Source organism: Prunus persica, chromosome G6 (genome assembly GCF_000346465.2).
Source record: "Prunus persica cultivar Lovell chromosome G6, Prunus_persica_NCBIv2, whole genome shotgun sequence".
Lineage (NCBI taxonomy): Eukaryota > Viridiplantae > Streptophyta > Magnoliopsida > Rosales > Rosaceae > Prunus > Prunus persica.
The window spans coordinates 28,355,257-28,375,703 of NC_034014.1; the positions used below are offsets into that span (position 1 = coordinate 28,355,257).

The window sequence follows — 20,447 nt, forward strand, 5'->3', positions numbered from 1 at the left end:
GAATAGTAAAAAATACATATCTCCACACTATAATAACGTTCGAATCGTTCGAATAAGAGAGAATATATTTATTGCACCCTCCCAAAATTAATAATTTAGACATATTTATCATTCCAAAATCCATATAGCCTAAGTATAACACTTGTTTTGTGAGCATTATTTTTGTTTGGTAGAAATCAAATAAAAAAAACGTTAGCAAGGACTTCTAATCAACTTTTGTTTTTGGGGAATTCTATCAATCATATATTTGTAGTACCAGCAACAAGTAGTAAAAGAAAGGCATATATTTTCACCAGAAAAAGAAGAAAAAGATTATTATCACCCTGCACCGTCATGATTTTTGAGCCAAGGTGGGGCCCCTCATATGTCGCATCAGCAAGCCCAAGTCACGTCATCGATTGTAACATGGTGCAAGCAACGGCTATGATCAGTCCAGAAGAGTACTGCATGTGGGGCCTACAAAAGAACGTCATCTGATCCAGGGAAAACCACATTGAATCGTGCAGGAACTTTTCCCTGACACCGAGGGGAGAATCTTGGGCCCGCTCCCTCGATGACTCTTGGTCAAACCAAGTTTACAGTGAAAGGACAGCAACCGCAATTCTATTGAAAACAATAACCAATTTTAGTAATTCTGTCGCAGCTCAACTTCTGCTACACTTTCGTTACGCTATTTTATCTATAAATACTCACAGCCTCTGAGCTCCGAAACAGTCTCTGTTGCTCTGATAAATTGAACCAAGTCACGCAAAAAAAACTAAGTAAACATGCTCGTGTATCCGGACCAACTGCCTCAATGCTTTTCTTTTTCGTTACAATTTTTGGTCTCTTCGAGCAAAATTTCTCTATTTTCGTTTCATTATCTTATTCTTTTTATTTCTTAGGAAGCCAATGAAACGGGAATAGAAAAGTATTTCTGAAACGAACTTTAGGATAAGTTTTGATGGAAAAAAGTTTCACCTTTACAATTTTACTGGGAATAATGTTCTTAGAGGAGATCTTATTGCTTAGATTAACGACCATTTATTTATTGATTGTGTCAGGTAATCTCTTGGGTTTGGATTTGTGTTGTTGATGCCAAGTTATTTTAGATAAATGATGATGCTTAGAGTCAGGTGATGAGCTTCTTTCTTTGGGTTGTTGACATTGTTGATACCTTCAGGCTTCAGGTGAGTGAAGCTAGATAATTACTCATTAATCATTTTGATAATCAAGCATGTTTTTCTTCTATATAGTTACTTAAAAGTTAAAACAAAATGGTTCATTCTGGTATACTCTATATTTGTCATGAATAGGAGCAACCAACTATGGACAAAAAGCAGTTTGTGACATTCACGAAGAGGTACATAAAGTTGTTGACACCAAGAGCTTTTCAAGAAGCATATATATTGAGGGGGCCACCAAATTCTTGATCTCTAAACTCAGCGACCTCGAATTGTATGTGCTCTCTTTTCTCCACCTGCCTGCTAATTCAACCAATTTGGTTAATTTGTTTACTTACTTTTAATCTAAGATTTAATTGATTGCGTGAGTTTGTGGGTTTGGTTTGTTGTGGCAGTTTTGTGGGGGAGAGCATGCATGATGATGGGAGCATTGTTTTTGCATACTACAAGGAAGGTGCCACCGACCCAACATGTATCTACCTGGCCTATGGCTTGAAGGAAATAGTGTGTTAATAAGAATAGAAAGGATACTTTCTACAAGCACTACATTCACTTCAAGAAGCAGACAAGGGCAATAAGGCATTGAAAGCGCTCGCCTTCGGCTCCCTCTACTTCACTGGAGACTGAACTACCTGAGCCTGAGACGAAAGCCCATTGCAAACACCTATCAATTAGAACCACAAGCAAACCTTCATTGACTCCTCACTTTACTCCCAAGAAAAAGCTAGGCTCCTGATCGAGCAACTAGTAGTCCTATCTATCCACCGCTCCAGACAATATCTTCAGTACCTATGATGGTGACCACATCTGCTGGCATGTGATGTTTGGACAGGCTCTTCCCTTCATGCCCCCAATTGCAGCTTGTTCACTCCTTGAGAATGAACTATCAGGCGAAGATCTTTGATCCAAATCTTCGCATCTACTCTCTCTTAGAGGATGAACCACGCCTGCCTTTGAATGGTGCTGCTACATGTACAAATTTTTATTATAGTTTCTTAGTTTTGAATGTTATTTAAAAGGTTCACCATAACTGGTATTTTTTTAACCGAAAAAAAAAAAAATCGAGAAAAAAGGTCTTGACATATTTGGATTAACTTTCAAGTGTCACTGCAAAATGCTCAAGTGCAGTGGTCTATCCATTACCTGTTATAAAAACAAACACAAATTACTACAAGTCAATAGATCAAATTACACGAGGGTATGGTTCTGGTGCACAAACTTAAAAGTTGGAACTTGTACTAGGCTTGAAGACCCTTTGAGAACCCATCCACTCTATGCGTAATAGTTTAGGCTCGCCTTCTTTTTCGCCTGAACTTGAATGATACCTTCATTAAAATCTTCGTGGTTGACCTGTAGTAGAACCAAAACAACACTGATGATTAGTACACTTCGTACTGCAGGTTCAAGAATACCACACAAATAAAGATGAGAGCAACTAACCTCAGTTGCATCCCGACGCAAAGCCAGCATGCCTGCCTCCACACACACTGCTTTTAGTTGTGCACCGTTGAAATCATCAGTAGACCGAGCTAATTCTTCAAAATTCACATCTGGGTGGACATTCATCTTCCTCGAGTGAATCTACAAAATTAACAAAAAGGTTTTAATAAGAATGCTTCCAACTGGAAACGTAATCACAAAACATAAGGCATTGTAAAAGACAAACCTGCAGAATTCTAGCTCTTGCATCTTCCGTGGGATGTGGAAACTCAATTTTACGATCCAACCGACCAGAACGCATAAGAGCAGGATCGAGGATGTCAGCACGATTTGTTGCTGCTATCACCTGCAATTAAGTCAATGAAATTGGTAATGTTACCAAAATAAAGCAGACGTTCTCTAAGTAGTAGATGCCCAGAAAGTAAAAAGGCTGAAACATCTACTAAGAGTTCCCAAGTGAATCATAGTTGAAGGAAAAGTGAATGCACTACAAACAAGGATAAACAAACCTTGATCCGGTCATCGCTACTAAAGCCATCAAGCTGATTAAGCAGTTCAAGCATCGTACGTTGCACCTCCCTATCTCCACTCACTTCACTGTAACCAACAATGAGAGAATAAATTTCAATCAGGAAAGAATGCAGTGATCAAATTGGGCAACAACATCCAAGTACATATTTCTTATCTATATGAAAATAATTCATAGAAATGGCTGCTGAGGAAATATAGTATACCTATCAAATCGCTTTGTGCCAATTGCATCAATTTCGTCTATGAAAATGATGCAGGGGGATTTCTCTTTTGCAAGCTGAAAGGCATCACGAACAAGTTTTGCTCCATCCCCAATGAACATCTACATGAACTCCAAGTATGATTACTTCATTAAGCACCCAGTTAGAAAATCTAGAGTTCACTAACATCGTAAAAAATGATTGCTAATACAATAGTTGAGCATATTTAAACATAGAGAGCTAGGTCATACAGAGATCATTTACTCTCCCAAAAAGGATACAAGGATCATTTCCTCCTAATTAGAAACAGGTAAGACAAAGGAAAATCTATGAAATAACTGATTTATATCTCAGAAAACCTAGAGTTCACAAACAAATAATTCAATTCTTCAGGATGTAGGAACCTTTAATGCAAAATAATTTTAAGAAATAGACGATTCCTTCTCTAATCTGAGCAAAAGGATCAGCATTATGGAGAACAAACAAAGGCTAAGCCAAAATGAAGATAATCAAACTATGAAAAGAGTGCATTAGAGGCATTCTCAAAATCGTTTCAAAATCAGAGACCCATGCTAAACATGTACATGCATATAACCTTGAATTCAATGAAAAGAAAACGATAATAGTAATAATTATATCAAAGTTTTCTATACCTGAACCAGTTGTGGGCCTGCCAGTTTCAGAAAAGTAGCATTGGTTTGTGCAGCACAAGCCCGAGCCATTAATGTTTTACCAGTTCCAGGAGGTCCATACAATAGCACTCCCTTTGGTGGACGAATCCCTAATTTCTGAAACCGCTCTTTGTGGGTCATGGGTAAAACAATCGCCTCAACCAGTTCTTGAATCTGTTACAGTAAAAACAAATTAGGGTACAACATCAAAATGTTTGGTACTCAACAGAGCATGCCTAAAATCTGGAAACTTGCCTGCTTCTCCAGCCCTCCAATGTCATTGTAGTCTTCAGTCGGTTTTTCGTCGACCTCCATAGCCTTTACTCGAGAATCGTACTCTGATGGCAAAGTATCCAAGATCAGGTAACTATCCTTGTTCACACCAACAAGATCACCAGGCTTCAACTTATCAGGATCAACAAGCCCAACAACAGGCAGGAAGATAGTCTGCAGTAAAGCAAAAACCCATATTCGGCTAGTGAACAATGCATCTAATATGATAATCAACACATATCATAAAATCAAAATGCTGTTAAAGAAAAGAAATAAATGATACAAGTAAACACACTCATTGGCTTTGCTACTGAGATAAAAGAATATATATAAAACATTACTCAGCTGGCTTACCTGGCGAGTAGATGTTTTCAAAACAACACACTTCCCCTTTCTTTGTGAGTCAAGATCAATATTTGCACCATCCTCCTCAGCCTCGTCTTCTGGGTTCATTTCCAGAATCTAGAAAAGAAAATAAAAAATCCAATAAGAGCCTAAGACTAACAAAAAAAATAATACGAAGTTCACTTGCCATCAAAAGCTTAACATCAACTCAACAGCTTTAAGTTCTCCATATAGTATATCGATAATTTTAGAAAGACCAGGGGTGGTGTTTTGAAAGAGGTGTTTCCAAGACTTTTCAATTTGTCTAGGAAGCAAAACCACAATATTTTCTCTTTTATGGGCTTGGATGGGTTCCCTCTCAGCTGGGATTTTGGTTTCAGGAGGAATCTCAATGAATTGGAGATTGCGGAGGTGGCTAGATTGCTGGACTTATTGGAGGGTGTGAGGTTGGTCACTTCCAAATTGAATAAGAGAAGATGGAAGCTTGACCCCTCCTGTTTTTTCTCCTGTCAATCTCCGTGTTCTCATATTCAGAATAGTGATGAGGGGGAGGTTTTCTCTCCATACGCTCAAATTTGGAAGGCCAAGACTCCTCTGAAAGTTAAGATCTTTGTGTGGCAAGCGGTGTTGGGAAAACTAAATACAGGTGATACACTACAGAGACACTGCCCCTATATGTGCCTTAGCCCTCACTGGTGTGTTCTATGTAATAAGGCAGGGGAGAGCGTGGACCATCTCCTCCTTCATTGCCCTTTCTCTCTAAAGTTGTGGGAGATGTTACTGAAGGATGTTAACACAGTGTGGGCAATACCGGAAGGCTGCTTTGAACTTTTTTCCATTTTCCATCAGATTTGATGCTTTGGGAAGGGGAAAGAAAGTTAAAATTCTTTGGGGCAGTCAGATGCAGGCAGTGGTCTGGAACCTATGGCTGGAATGTAACAGGAGAATCTTTGAGGATTATAAGGGAGTGGGAGTGGTAGAGTTATGGGATAGAGTGAAGTTTTGGGCTGCCCTTTGGGCATCAACTTCCCTTGCTTTTAAGGATATATCCTATCCAACAATTATGCACAATCTACTGGCTGTAGTATCTTAAGGGGCTGTCTTATGTTTGGTTGTTTCAGTTCTGTGTTGAGTGGCTTTGTGTCTGTTTCAGCGGCTAGTGTTTTCTTTTTTTTCTGTGTTCTAAATGTCCTTGTTTTTTATCCTTTCAATTTGAATAAAAATGTTTCTATTCCAAAAAATAATAATAATAATTTAGAAAGACCAACGAAAGAGTAGCTAAATTGACCACAATAAGTCTGGTTTCAGGAACACTAAAGATTTAATTCACATCTTCATACACTCATTATACAACTACAATTAATGCTGTGTTGAGATGACAAACAGAAGGAACCAAGTTCTCCAATTGAGCGCACTTAGTATAAACACTATTCTCCAAAAAAAAAATTATGTATAGACTTTTCCACGAAAACAATTGAGATTATGAGCAAGAAATTCTTACCTCAACAATGTTGCCTACCAAGTAAGGCAACTGCTTATTAAGCTTAATCTTTTCCTGATTCTCCTTTATCTTCTCCTTGTATGAATCCAACTCCAAATTTGTTCTTTGCATTTCTTCCTTCAATCCCACAAAACAATATCAGAAAAACGCACAACCATTTACATATTGAAATCCAAAACCCCCAATTCAGACAAAGTCACATACTAAAAAGCATATAATAACGTATGGAAATATATTTAAAATGCATCATTTCCCAAACAAATAAAATCATAAGAAAATTACACAGAAACCCTAAAATCAAAGTCAATTCTTTCATATTAATTCTGAAAATAATCGATGATTCTGGGAACTAAACAAGTCATAGGACAGCGATTAAAAAAAAACCCTAAGTCGCTCAAAATACTAGTTCCTTAGAGTAATACAAGTAGAAGGAACCTTGAGTATTCGGATCTCGTTATCAAGAAGGCGAGTGGCTCTGATAATGTCCTCGGTGGTCATGGCGGCCAGCTGCTCGTCCTCGAAGCTCGTATCTTCTACCATACCGGTAGCCATCTGATTCCGATTAATTCCTTTTCTTTATCGAAACCGAGAGAGTTTTCAGCTAAAGATTTCAGAGAGAGGGAGCAAGTAGAATGCTTATGCTTCTACTTGTTCTTAAAGAAAAGGTTTTTGTTCTTTTTTCTCTTTGGCACCCAAAAAAAAAAAATAGAGGTTTTTGTTTGTGTACTGTTGGGCCCAAACTTGGGCCTTCGGCCTTATTTTTTTCGGTCGAGTTGTAATCCAAATTCCTAAATTTAAGTAAGGAATAGGTGAATTTTGCTTTATATATATATAGGCACTAAGAGCAACTCCACCCATTTGCCCTTAGCCATGGCAAGGGGGGAGCTAGGGCAGCCACTATTCACGTGAATAGTGGTTGCCCTTGCAAATAGTATTTTGAGTTTCCACCCATTGCCATGGCCAAGGGCAATTACTATTCATTTTTTTGTTTTTTCACAACTTTTTTTTACTTAAATAATTAATTTGGATAATATTTTCGGATAAGATTTTTGGGTTCCTACGTGTCAATACTATTCATATCGGATAAGATTTTATTTTATTAGTTGTATTGGTTGTATTCATTAAAAAAAAAAATGAGGATTTGGTGTTAAAAGTGAAGAGTATTGGTTGGTATTTATAGACACGGGCGGACCCATAATTTTTTTAGCGGAGGTGCAATATTGGCTAAGTATGAAAAATGGTTTTTCGGAATAATTATTTTCTCAAGATAATTTTTGGCGGCTTTTATTCCTTACACATCAAATAAGAAAACTTGATTTTATGGGATTTTAATATGAAGTATATATTGACTTAATGAGCCATCATTTTTAGCCTAAATCGTATTTTGCACTAAAACCGATTTTTCATATTTTGATTTGGTGGGAATTTGATTTTCTAGTATTTTTATTTGAATCCAAATGGGGGGTACTTCCTTATTTACATTGTAAACTTAAGTAAATGGAGTAATATAAAAATAAATTAAAGTAAAAGGACAAAGACATTTACTTAAATGTTGAAAATGGAAATAAGGTATAGAGGAAAATGTTGAATAAAGAGTGAATAATAGTAGAAGTATAATGAAATGTATGAGGATTGGTGTTGAAAGTGAAGGGTATTGATAGGTATTTATAGAAAAAAAATATCAGAATTTTTTAGAATTTTTTAAAAAAATTTACGATTTTTTTTCATATTTTTATTGCCCAAAAAAGCCTCAGCCGTTGGATTAATTTGGAGAAGCAGATCGGAAGGCTGGGGAGGCGACACGTGGCAGCGCACTTTGGACCTGGCGCACTGACGTCAGCATGACGCGAGGCTGACGTCAGCAACACGCGAGTTGGACCTCGGGCTGGTCTCGCCTTCGGGCTGGCCCGAGTTGGTGGGTCCCACACCACCCCCGGGCCTGGGCTGTACGCTGGAGCGACTTTTTTTTTTTTTCCTGCCCTCGCCTCGGGCTGGGCTCCCTCGCTGGAGCTGCTCTAATGTCAGTGTCTTTGCCCGAAAATGTATATCCAAGTCCATACAGAAATCCCAATCAAAACTATGCCCCCACAGAAATTAATAAACAGCGACCACATAAGGAAAAGTTGAAAATGCCTATTGTAGTCTCGTTTCGCCTTTAGAGTAGAATATCATTTGTATCAAAAACAAAACTGAAAAAAGGGACCCAAAAAGTTTGTGGATTATTGAGTGTTTGCTTGTTTCTTTTTCATTTATACAATCGATAAATGAAAAATAGGTACCAATACACATTTATACAAGAAAATTTCAATGACAATGAGCACTATTATCCAACGATATGTATGTACACGATAATGTCACGGTAATTATTCAACCCGAGGAAGCCATACATAAGTAGTTCAAGGTTCAGCAGGGCAGAAACTAAAGAGGTACTAACAATAGGATTAGAATTTAGAGTTTCCAATATATGCCCAGCCGATGCAAAATGCCAGCAACAATGCCCCAAAATAAGATCTCTGCAAAGAGGACGTAGAGCAGAATGCCTACTCTCCTCGAATGCCAAACCCCCACGAAAATGTGCTTTTGAATCCAATATATCTGCCCATGCCACAAGTCAATTCAAACTAACTATGAATGAAAGAATAATTAGTACGAAAATCATGGTAATTACATTGGAAAAATGAAGGCAAAAAAACATATGGAATTCGAACATACTAGCGTGTTATGGGGGTCCTCGTAATACCACCCGTTAATGAATCCTGCAAAGATGCCTTCAGCTGCCATAACATACACAAGCATAGCGTTCATGCCGATCCATTCCAGTGGCAGGAACAGGTACTTTATACCCCAGATATCAACCTGGCATTGCAGGATGTTGATCTTTAGTAGAGAAAATTTGAGAAACCTCATGAATAAAGATAAGAACCATCAAAATTTTCATGACAAAACTATACCAGAATGTAGAAGGCTGAATACACCAAAGCTGCTGCTCCAGATGTTATACATACATAGCTAAATGTATATAGCTGTTTGTTTGAAGGAATTGCTGCACTGGGCATAAAACATCAGAAATATATGATTGATTGGTAAACACAACATAGATGCATACACTTCGCCTCAGTTCGCACCATGAGTGAAATGAAGAATAATTCCTAAGACGAGGAGAGCACAGCCCACTGGGATCCAATGCTTCAGTCTGGCTGGATGACCCTATTGTTGGAAACATGAAAACAGTGAGGAAGAGTCTTGCATATGCTAACCAGGGAGCTCTAAGTATATCAAATTTGAGACTTGACCTTCATTTGTATAAGCACATGACCAAAGTGTACTCCAATGATTGTGGAGAGAATTGCAGATATAGAGCTACAGGATGAAACAAATCGACATAAATATAAAGTTCTAAAAAGTTTCTCAAGGGCTTAATCCCTGAGCTGTAGTTGAACAACACCAAAACCAGTTCAGTGCGCAATGGTTAAAGTCCAACAATGGAAAGGGTTATATTTACCTTACAATTCCTTCAGGTTCAAAAGGAGCATGGCACCATGATGGAGCGTCATGTCGAAATGGTCCTGCATATGGGGAATTCTCAGTGCAAGCCTGCAGCAGTTTGGAGTAAAGAAGGTTAAACGTTTACAACCGACACTGATATATGCTCTTCATCAGAAAATCATATAAACAATATATATAAGATTAAACTACATACTTTAGATCTTTTCCAAGCTGGACGCGGATACATGTGATTGATTCCCAACACTTCTCTATCAATATATCCTACTGCATTACAAGGAGGATCTAGTTTTCCTCTCACGCCACAAGCTACCTATTGACAAGAAATCCTTGTAGATAAATGAATATTGCCATTGAAAAGAATTCTCAAACACAGAATATATTGTAGCTTCAAACACATTCAAATTTTCCTTACTCGGCAATTCTTACAAAGATTTAACAGATTCCTATCATTTAGTAGAAGTGTGAGATGTGAGAACTGGAGGCTTACAGTGAAACTTTTCCCATAATCAATACTCTCTCTGTAAAGGACAGTAAATTGCCAATCAGGAACATATGTCCCATAAATTACAGCAAAGTAAATAGTGAGAACACATGCTGCCGCCAGCCTGGAAATTTTGAATGGAGAATTCATTCATAATTGTTTCCTAAATATGAAAGAACCATAAAAAATTGGGAAAAAAACCATAGCATCATTGAAATAAAAGAATTACCAATGCCAATAGTATAATTTGAATATGGAGAACCTGCTGGGTGCCATATTTTTGGTTTGTGCACCTCTGGAGAAAATTTCTATCAAAGCCACTACCAGATATGCAAGAGCAATTCTCTACAAAGGGCAACATGAATTACTACAAGTTGCAGTGCATCATAAAACTAAACTGTGTAATCAACATCAACAACACGTAAATGCATATAATTATCAAAATTACCTGGAGAATCCCACACCATCTTATTTCTTTCATGTCAACACCATATGTTAATTTGTCAGGATCATGTAAGAAACCTCCTTCACAACATATTGAAGGCATGTCAACATGAGAGTATCAAAGTAAGGTCTGGACCCTTATTGCTTTTATGTCCTTGAATAGTAACAGATTATTATGAAAACATGTTGATATGTAGACTTTTGGTTATTATTCTGAGACCCTTAACTTGTCAATGACCTCTAAGCCTCATTAGTAAAAGAAACTTAAGTTCCTAGCAGTCCATCCACATGTTAGAGCCTTGTAGGAACTGTTAAAGAATTAATCAAGTCAACCGTTGACATTTTAACTCTTTAACAGGAACCATCTAAGCTAATATCTGCAGACTGCAGCCATGCCAGTCAAGTCTCCTCAACAATAGTAGCATTCAAGGCATTCCGAAATAACTTTCTAATTTCAAGTGTGATGTAAAGTGATGCATCATACAAAGAGCAACAGTTGAATCACAATAAACAATGCAGTGTTAAGCAATTAAGATTTTGATGAGAAATGTTTTTTTTTCCCTTATTTAGCTATGCCAGATTTCCTCACCCCCTCAGCTGGGGGAAAATGGAACAAAACTACATCATATTATTTGAGTTTCTTTCACATGAGACTAGAAACTGAAAGCAAATGAAATCAATAAAGGGAATACATAATACTCCCTAGTTTATATGTCTTTTTTCTCTTGAAGGCCAAAAATGTAAGCAAAGTAGGAGTCAAAATGAACCCAACAAACAAATATATTCAATAAAAGGTTTCAAGGACAGTGACCTTGTAATAGGACACCCCAGAACAGAAGCTTGAGAGTTCTAAGAATCACCCTCTTGACAGCTAAAAGTTGGTCTGGTATTCTCTATAAGAAGAAAGGTCATTAATTCAAATTTGTACTGTAATATTATGCTACCATTTTGTTGAATAAGAAGGAAAAATTGAAAAACAGAGAAAGGAAAGCAAACCAACCTTGAGAGAAAGTGCAATGGCCATGCCCACAATGAACAAGAAGAATGGCATTACAAAGTCAGCAAGGTTGCAGCCATTCCATGGCGCATGCCCAATCACAGGCCACTCTCCACCAGCATCGTCAACCAAAATCATCAGCTGCATCATCAAGAAGAAAATTGTGCCAAGTCAAAAATTCATAAACGCCAACAAAAGTCTCGTTTCCTCCCGACAAGAACCTCAAAAACGTTGTTTCTGTTTACGGTTTTGACACTGAATTGAAGCAACAAAAGTAAACTATAGAGTGAATTTGTTTGAGTTACCGAAACAGTGAGGCCACGAAAGATGTCTAGGGAAGCGACACGTTTCGGCTTGGAAGGCTTGTGGTCCGAAATATCGGGTTCCGACAAGTTGAGATGGTGGTGGTGAGTGGTCGTATCGGCTTTGATTTCGGCCATTTTGTGACGTCAACGGTGTTTGAGCTTTGATGATGATGAGGATGAGCTATTCAGTTCAGCTAAAAGCTAAGCAAAGCTACTTGTAAAATATATTATATAACTAAACTCAGAGTCCACTCTCAGGTAGTGATGACTGACTGACTGATTGCATGGATATTTGTCAATTTGCAATTACCCCTCTAGAGGATTGAATGAATCATTGAAATATAAAATATCTCATATCCTCAATACATATATCAACTAACAAACAACCCATAGTGTAGTAATTTCGAGTTGGGGAATGCTAGCATCTGTGTTATGTGTATATTGCCCTCTCCTTTTTTATGTTTTTTGAAAAGACCCGTGAGGTCAGAACATAACTGTTATGGATAAACATAAAAGACAAATATTTTGTTTCATTATGATTTCAGTTTTTCTATTATTCTTCCAGCAAAAAAAAGAAAACCATGTTTTTATACTGAAAATTGTTGCAGTAGTCATAACTTGTTGATTCATTGGTACCATGGGAGTGTGTGGATTAAGCTTCAAAGTATCACACTATACAGACTGTATTAGCCTTTGTTTTCTGGAGAAATTCCAAGGGAAAAATCTTATAATTGGGATTTGGAACAATTTTTACATTAATCAACAATCCACAATAATTTCCAGCCACCTCAACTCTGCAGCAAGTTACAAGCTTTTTACTGCACCTGTCATCCTGTCTGTATCACAAAGAAAAGGTTACATCATTGGAATTTCTGGTCAGCAAAGAAAAGGTGACACAAAAATAACCAATTCAAGAAAGACAGGAAAATTCTGGTCAGCAAGAACCCTTATCTCTGTTTTATCATCAGATAGATGCACTTCTACAGAAGGCAAATATCAAAAGCCTAACCAAGTCCATAGACGAGAGGCAAAATGCCTCTCAAATAGGAACCAGTACAAGCTTATGAAAAACTGCCCCATGGAGCACATCCACATATGATTTGGCTAATTTGCATCATCCCAGACAACACACAAAGACACAAACACAAAACAGACAACACACAAAGACACAAATACTAACCAGTAAACAAACACAACAGAGTGAGGGAGGAAGGGTCCCAAATGGATCAAACATAAAAGAAGCATCCAAAGAAGATTCAGAGGGGAAGATTTTATTGATGAAGAATAAATTTGTTCAAGGATGAAATAATTAGAAACATCTTAGCTAACCCAGTCAGTTGTTTGTCAAGTCTATTCCTTTGTATATCGTATTTATTTGCAGTGCTAAAACATAATGAAATGCACCTTATTTTCTCCCTAAATTTTCTCTGTAACCAAACAGACTAAATTTGCGAGAAAGATCCTTACTTTACTATAAGGTGGCCTTGCACTGTTTTTAAGCAGAGAAAGTGGAAGCTGTAATCAAACCAACTACAACAGTATCAGAATAAATACGATACAAATACAAGACGAAAGTTTTCAAATTTAAGTGAGAAGAGAATCAAATTCCAAACCCTAACCCAAAAATCAGTACATGAGGTAAGAAGAAAGTGAAAGTTCGCCGTTTGGTTGCTGAAAATCTGCGGCGAGAAAATGTTTTCAAAGAACAGCACAGGCTCAGTTAGCTCTTTATATAGCACTGGTTTGCGCGGGCTTGACCTAGCCCAGTTATGTTTTTCGACAATTTATATAGAAATATTTCGTGCGTTTCATTCTGTACTTCTATTTACAATTTAATTTCTTTTTGCATTGATATTTCTGTATTTTATGATCTTTATTAGTACCGACGTTTAATGCCTTAAACAAGATTAAGTTTGTGGCTTTCGAAACCTAAATTTGGTTTACATCTGTGAAAAGTGATATGCTTATGCAACATATTCTCCAGAGTCCAGAGATTAACGGTTAATTAGTAACCACTGAACCACACAGATCACAAACTTGTCTAATTTAAATCTCCACTTTGTAGAAAGAAAAGGCACAAATTAAGCCACTCCTCAGAATACATAAAATTACAAACTCCTCGACAGCTTCAGTAGTTACAAGTTTATAACACAACGAGAATCAGCCACAACCCTTTACTATACACGACATAAATAACAATTATATTACAAGCACCAAAACTGAGGGAAAGAAGCTTCAACGGCAGAGGACATGACTCAGAATGGAAACGAGAGAATGGAACGACAGATAGTCAGCGCTAAGTATGACTGGCATACTCAAGCAATGGGTCTAGATGGGAAGAAACTCGTTCTTTCAGTTGAACAGGTGGAATTCACTTTCCAATGCCAAGTTCTTTTGTAATGTCTCTTGTCAAGCTGAACTGCAACGTATTTTGCCATGGAAATAAGGTGCGGGTAACTGGAAGCTTTCTTCGAAGATCCTGCATCACATTAAGTTTTGAAGGTTAGCACTGGAATCAATCTCCCGTTAAAACATAATACAGATTTAACAAAATAACAACTGGAATGGTTTTGAGCTCAGACATAATACAGACACATTTTTCTTCTGCAAATGTGTTTCATGTTTTATGTTGGACGTATCATGTCCAAATATGTTCCACTGTACCAATATACAAAAAGTTTAACTTCAGGGTCAGTTCAAGTCAATGGTACCTTGAAAGTAGTATCGGGCAAGTTTGAATAGGATTCCTGCATAAGTAAATTTGTTAGTAAAAAGCTCAATATGTAAAACAACATCAGCTATAAACTGAAGAAAGTGGGATGTTTCGAACCTCGAGAGATGACAAGTACTCTGTCTCATTTTGGCGAATAATATTGCCTATGGCAATTGCACTATCTTCAGAGGACTGCAACATATATGAGGCATATCAATCAAGAAAAGAAGGCATCAAATAGGTGAATAAAACGGACACATCTGTAAGCTATGAAAAAAAGTTTAAAAAGCAACAGGAAATGTTTTATCAATAATGTGAAGCACGACATGGGAACTATCCAATGCTTAAGCATCACAATATCAAATTTAATTATACTGTTGCTGTAGAGACCTAGCATGATAAATCATCCCAAGTAATACCAAAATAAAAATGACAATACATGGCAATAGTCATATCTTAACTTCAACCTGAAAAATTGTTGTATCTTTGCATTCATGTTTTGCATCTAATTGCACATTTCCCTCCTCAAAATAGTGTGCACCCACCTGAAAGGATAAGAATAAGAGGACGTAGATGAGAAACAGTTAACTCAAGGTTAGGTTCTATTACTATGAACCAAGCAAATTACTGCAGTCTGAATTGCATAGAGACAAAGAAACCAGTCTGCATATCTGACATGCACCAAGTCCAAAACAACAAATACCTGCAGCTTGCCGCTCAATTCCAGCATTTGTAATTCATCTTTGAACTCAATGCTCCATATCGAGCGCCAACTACCGTTGCTATGGAACATGCCAATTAAACTATATCAGAAGATGGCCACGTAAAAAAGGAAAGAAAGAAAATCTAACTGTATTTGTAACAGCGAAATGACCTGGTGTAATAACAGGACACATTTGTTGGTACAGACTACATATACATTTTGTTCTAACTGAAATACAAACTAAAGAGCAATAACAAGCTCATGGGTTGGGTATATAACTAATTTCACGCACCAGAAATTTTGTGGGCTATGTCTAGCAGCTGAAATCACCACTACAAGCTCAAAGTCAGATCCTGGGCCCTCTACATCTTTACCATTGCCACAGTATACTGAGCAAATTCCCTTTGGATAAGCTTCATCAACATATTTAAGTATTTCTGCATCGAGAGCACACCTGACACAAAAGAATGTGGAATTATACACAAGTGCACGTATGCACACACAAAAATACACACATGAATAAAATAAAAACAAGTTTGGTTCTTTGTGTGCTATGTTTCCAATTCCATAAGCCGTCAATAATTTTTCATTCTTGTATAGACATATGAACAAGCACGCTCAAAAGATAACTTGATCATAAGTAACAAGTTTACGGCAAAGTTCTCTCTCAGCCATTATGGAAAGGCATCCTCAAACCTCAGTTTACTGTAGCAAGTAAAAACTACTTTGGTATAAAATTGACAAAGAAAGTAGTTCCTGCAGGGTCGAATACTATGGCCATGTAAAATTACTTGGAATACGCACATCAACATGCATGCCTGACATGAAGCAGACACTAGAGGCCCTAATATTAAGTCAACTTTCTTAGAGAATACAAAATGCAGAATTTCTTGCCATAAAACTTAGAAAAGCATACCGAAATTCCTCAACATATGCTGATGGAAGTTCCTCATCCAGAGCAGGTCTCACCACTGTACAAACCTGAACCAATTTTAGCACATTATGATGAAATAATTGGTAACAAAACTTAGATGACAAAATAAAATAGGATGTAATTACAAACAAAGGTAACAAAAATACATGGAAAGCTTTTATATTAGGTGTGTGGAAGCATAAGACTTGCCTGTTTGATGTGGTCAACTACAGCAACTTGAGCAGTCCTGGGATCAATAAACTCAGTCTCATTGAGCTGTCCAAATGATGTAACTATAACCTGTTCACAAAAAAAAAAAGATAAGTAGATAAATCCATATATGCACACAATTCCATATATTTGAGAAAGAACAACCAATGAGCACAAATACGTACAACAAAAAGAGTAAAAAAGTTCACATTTCATAAAATAAGAGCTCCAAAATTCGTCGAAATGAAACACTAAAACCAAGAGGGAGCCTTTATTCAGAAAAGTCGAGACTTCAATTGAAAAAAAAAATAAACAGAAAAAAGAATAAGAAAACATACGTCTCCAATTCGACCGGGCATTTCGAGGGAAATCAAGTGGGATTTGTTATACAGTGGGAATGCCTCTGACGCAGCCTCCTCGTACAAAACGTCGTCGTTCAGTACCGCCTTCACATCTGCCACCAAACGCAAACACCAAATACAAAATGAGATTCACATGATCGATCAAAAATTGAAATTTAAAAATGAAACAAAATTAGAGAAAGCGAAAGAAATGTGAAGAAAGAGTGCCGCTTTGGGGTCAAAGGTGAGACCTTTGGCAACGAATTGGATTTCTCCTGGAGGAGAGTTGAGAAGGAACCACTTTGCTATTTCTTTCTTCTGCTTCTCGCTAAGCTCTGCTTCTTCTTCGTCCGCCATTTCTCTCTCTCAGTCTCTCTCTCTCTCTCTCTGAGATTTGAATGGGAAATGAACTGGTGCAAGATTCAGAGGGAAAGAGAGAGAGAGGAGTGATTTCCTGGGAAACACGTAAAACTGTAAGAATCCAGACGCTGAGTTTCTCGGGGCCCACAAAAATCAACGGACTGGATTTGTTATGATTGAAACGCGTCGTAGAGGAGAGTTGCCTTTGAAGTGTGTGAATTGTGATCTGTAAAGGTCACCTGGGAGGTGTGAGGCGGTGACTGTAACTCGAAATGATTTTGAGTGGTGGGGATGGTTTTTGTAACCACTAAAACCTGCTGGGGTCAATGATGCCCATGATCCTGTCCGTCCAATCATTATACCATCTGAGGATAACTGACGGTTGTGATTGCCATCACAGAAAGTAGTGCCTTTTGATTGTAGCCTCTGCACTGACCCATGCAACATCTAATCATCCACCACAATATCATCTCCTTCTTTTATTGGATGAACGTTACAAATACTAAAATTATGTGTATAATACATGATTTTTGTGTGTATTATTGAAAATTTTGTAAAAAATATGTGTATCTATATATATAAAGCAAAAGGCAGAGAATAGTGAAACATTCAAAATACCAGAAAATGTCCTTTGTTAATTCAAACATTAAGAATTGAAATTATTAATTAAATGAGGATAATATGGTAAATTCACATGTTTTAATATTAAAAAAATTAAAATTAAAAACAAAATAAGATAATAGGTCCTACTTTTATGGAACATAACTACCCTGTTATCTTTTATTAATTCTAAAAATAAAATAAAAAAGAAAAAGAAAACCAATTGGCACATGCGTGAGCATGTGTCAAGAGGCTAGTTAAACATTAAAAATATACAATATGTGTATTGTACTTTTGCATTTTAAAAAAGTGACGTGTAATGGCCTAATAACGTTTGCATTTTAATATACATGTTTTTTTATAAAATTTTCAATAATACACACAAAATTTACATATTATACACAAAATTTTCACATATTTTTGAATAAAAATAATATATATTAAAATATTATAGTGGCCGAAATTTTCAGTTGTAACTTGCCAAAATTTTGCCATAATAAACACATACATATTATATTTGTATTTTTCGCGTTCCGTATTTTACTAACTATGAAAGAATATGGGAGGCTAAGATTATTTCTTACTTGTTGTAACAAAAATGCAAGATGGTGATTTTGCAATCTCTTTGCCAACCAGAACAACAATTTCAAACAAAGATTTATGAATATAATAGTAAGAGAGGATGTAGTATTCTTCATGTAAAGTGTTTGAAAAATGAAGTAATTACCAAGACCACTCCAACTCAGCATGCAATTCTCTACGACAAATAATGTGTACAGTAACAGAATTTAGTAGCACTCAAGAGAGTGAGGTAGATCAAAGGCAAATATTCTCACGAAAAAAAATGATGAAAAAATTAAACACTCAGATTGATTTACTGTGAAATTTCTCACTCCTCATTATATGCTTTGGATATGTCGAAAGAGTATACCATAATATACATTACACACTTTTTAAAATATAATATATTCAAAGCGTATGGCCGCGCGGCTATACTACGGACTTTTTAAATTTTTTTATGATAAATTGTATCGCCGGTCAGCTATACTCGGGATTCTAAAAAAAATTTAATAATTAGTATAGCCGAGCGGCTATACGCTGTACTTTTTTAATTTATTTTTTATTAAATAGTAGGGCTATACGGGGGACATTTTGTTTTAAATAGTACAGCCGCGCGGCTATACTGTTTAAATATTCATATATACAAGGAGAGTATAGCCGGCTATGCTCTTTAAATACTTATTTAATCAAATGCAAAGTGTATGATCCGAAGTAAGAGGCTCATTTCCATACAAATTGTGTAATCATATAAAAAATATGTTTTAAGACCTACCAAGAAATCTAGTTTTGGTTGACAAAATAATTTTAATCTTGCTAGAGCTGTGGCTGATGAAGAAACAGAGCCGAATTTTTATAAAGGAGAAGGCCCATTTGCTGACCAGAAGGTTCTATCTGATCTCGACAACGACGGAGTTCTTGGACTTGGGCAAAGAGGTGCCAAGCAGATACCTTCAAGTTCTGCAATTGGAGAAACTGGTGTGCAGCCTGTTGGTTATACTCTTGTTTCATGAAAAACTATAATACTCTGGTTTTGATGGATCATTAATGTAATGGTAGCAAGCAATGATAAATAAAGAGGTATTACTAGCTCTGTTTGATGCAGGACTTGCCAGTCTGCTTTTGTTGTTTAATTTTATACCAATGAAATCTGATTGTTGAATGTCTCTTGGTTCTTAATTATGTTTCATGATCTATTTGACTTTGGACTAACTTGAAAGCTGATGAGTTCTGGATATTATTGATATGCTCATGTATGGATTTTGTCTTGTCTTTGATCGAGGCAGCACTTACGCAGCTGGTAAGGTAGCTGAGATTATGTTTGCAGATTTTGTCCATGAAGTAATTTCAGCATGTGTATCTCCAGTTTATCCCCCACGATTCACATAGTAAACACATGAACAATTTCTGAATTTATTCTTACAACAACAACAACAACAACAACAAAAAAAACATATCGAGCCAAGAGAGAAGGATGAGTAAAATATACAAAATAGAGAAGCATTAGATGTTGACACTGTTGGGAATTCCCTTGCCAGTAAGTCCAGGCTCACTTATCCTTGTTCATTTTTATAATTCTTTTCTCAATTCCTTCCAGCTTCTTTCTAAAATCCTCAGAGGCTTGCAACATGTTTGCATCTGTTGTCCATTCTGGGGTGCCTCTCTGCCCAAGATAAAGCTCATCAACTGGGTGCCTTGATAAGATTTCTATGGAGGCCATGCCAAGCAGGGTCTGCAGCTGAGGTGTAAATGTTTTCAAGAATGCCTTGTCAGGGTTTTTTTTGAGCTCCTCATACTCAGGAGTGCCTTCTTCCGGCATGAAGCGCAGGCTTATGCTTGGCCGGTTCGGGACATATCCACCTATAGAGTACTGGCCATAGTTGATTGCTGCATGATAGGCTGAAGAGAGCCATATGATAATGGTGCATGATTCTATCAGCTCTTCACAAGTCTGCATTTGAGGCCACCATGGTTCATCTTTCTTGTCACCATGACCTTCCTCTCTGAGTTCCTTCCACCAAGCCTGGAGTTCTGAGTCATTTTGAAGCATTTCATCATTTTTATAGTAGAAGGAGCAATACTCTTTAACCCATGTTTTAATTGCAGACCATATCCCAAGCCCATCAGCAGCATATGGATAGTCCTCTATCAGTAAGCGTACACCGTGTCACGATTTTGGATCTTCAACTGC

General features: G+C 37.0%; 4 protein-coding genes across 5 annotated transcripts; 1 reads left to right on the top strand and 3 right to left on the bottom strand.

The window, feature by feature from the left end:
• LOC18772219 (translationally-controlled tumor protein homolog) lies at positions 1,119-2,466 on the top strand. Its single transcript, XM_020565908.1, is given in 5 exon segments — positions 1,119-1,169; positions 1,296-1,360; positions 1,362-1,383; positions 1,385-1,437; positions 1,559-2,466. Coding segments are annotated over 5 exon segments (309 nt in total). The 3' UTR covers positions 1,677-2,466.
• LOC18774786 (26S protease regulatory subunit 6A homolog) lies at positions 2,227-6,829 on the bottom strand. Its single transcript, XM_007205187.2, has 10 exons — positions 6,560-6,829; positions 6,125-6,241; positions 4,633-4,740; positions 4,261-4,452; positions 3,988-4,179; positions 3,338-3,456; positions 3,113-3,200; positions 2,830-2,949; positions 2,604-2,744; positions 2,227-2,513 (listed from the first exon to the last, which is right to left on the bottom strand). The coding sequence occupies exons 1-10, from the start codon at positions 6,674-6,676 to the stop codon at positions 2,436-2,438; spliced, it is 1,272 nt and encodes a 423-aa protein (XP_007205249.1). The 5' UTR covers positions 6,677-6,829; the 3' UTR covers positions 2,227-2,435.
• LOC18775125 (heparan-alpha-glucosaminide N-acetyltransferase) lies at positions 8,315-12,281 on the bottom strand. Of its 2 annotated transcripts, none has more exons than XM_007205084.2 (13): positions 11,859-12,276; positions 11,557-11,694; positions 11,368-11,449; positions 10,561-10,637; positions 10,342-10,457; positions 10,119-10,236; positions 9,825-9,941; positions 9,627-9,718; positions 9,418-9,484; positions 9,250-9,331; positions 9,076-9,167; positions 8,837-8,980; positions 8,315-8,719 (listed from the first exon to the last, which is right to left on the bottom strand). In XM_007205084.2, the coding sequence occupies exons 1-13, from the start codon at positions 11,991-11,993 to the stop codon at positions 8,573-8,575; spliced, it is 1,407 nt and encodes a 468-aa protein (XP_007205146.1). In that variant the 5' UTR covers positions 11,994-12,276; the 3' UTR covers positions 8,315-8,572. The 2 variants fall into 2 exon arrangements, with proteins under 2 accessions (XP_007205146.1, XP_020420575.1); XM_020564986.1 differs by having other exon boundaries at positions 8,647-8,749; positions 11,859-12,281.
• Positions 13,886-17,385, bottom strand: LOC18772144 (F-actin-capping protein subunit alpha). The gene is made up of 10 exons (XM_007205565.2): positions 16,990-17,385; positions 16,736-16,851; positions 16,398-16,487; positions 16,191-16,255; positions 15,567-15,728; positions 15,275-15,353; positions 15,039-15,116; positions 14,689-14,763; positions 14,570-14,605; positions 13,886-14,337 (listed from the first exon to the last, which is right to left on the bottom strand). The coding sequence occupies exons 1-10, from the start codon at positions 17,093-17,095 to the stop codon at positions 14,230-14,232; spliced, it is 915 nt and encodes a 304-aa protein (XP_007205627.1). The 5' UTR covers positions 17,096-17,385; the 3' UTR covers positions 13,886-14,229.

Excerpts from the sequence above, each read along its gene's own strand:
- LOC18774786 (XM_007205187.2), bottom strand. The coding sequence starts at position 6,676 with ATGGCTACCGGTATGGTAGAAGATACGAGCTTCGAGGACGAGCAGCTG. Across the intron at positions 6,242-6,559 it reads ACGAGATCCGAATACTCAAG|GAAGAAATGCAAAGAACAAA; the intron begins GTTCCTTCTACT and ends GTGGGATTGAAG. Across the intron at positions 4,180-4,260 it reads TTGGAGGGCTGGAGAAGCAG|ATTCAAGAACTGGTTGAGGC; the intron begins GCAAGTTTCCAG and ends TTACTGTAACAG.
- LOC18775125 (XM_007205084.2), bottom strand. The coding sequence starts at position 11,993 with ATGGCCGAAATCAAAGCCGATACGACCACTCACCACCACCATCTCAAC. Across the intron at positions 10,638-11,367 it reads CTGGGGTGTCCTATTACAAG|GAGGTTTCTTACATGATCCT; the intron begins GTCACTGTCCTT and ends TATGTTGTGAAG. Across the intron at positions 10,237-10,341 it reads AAATTATACTATTGGCATTG|GCTGGCGGCAGCATGTGTTC; the intron begins GTAATTCTTTTA and ends CAAAATTTCCAG.
- LOC18772144 (XM_007205565.2), bottom strand. The coding sequence starts at position 17,095 with ATGGCGGACGAAGAAGAAGCAGAGCTTAGCGAGAAGCAGAAGAAAGAA. Across the intron at positions 16,256-16,397 it reads TAGTTGACCACATCAAACAG|GTTTGTACAGTGGTGAGACC; the intron begins GCAAGTCTTATG and ends AAATTGGTTCAG. Across the intron at positions 14,606-14,688 it reads AGTACTTGTCATCTCTCGAG|GAATCCTATTCAAACTTGCC; the intron begins GTTCGAAACATC and ends TTACTTATGCAG.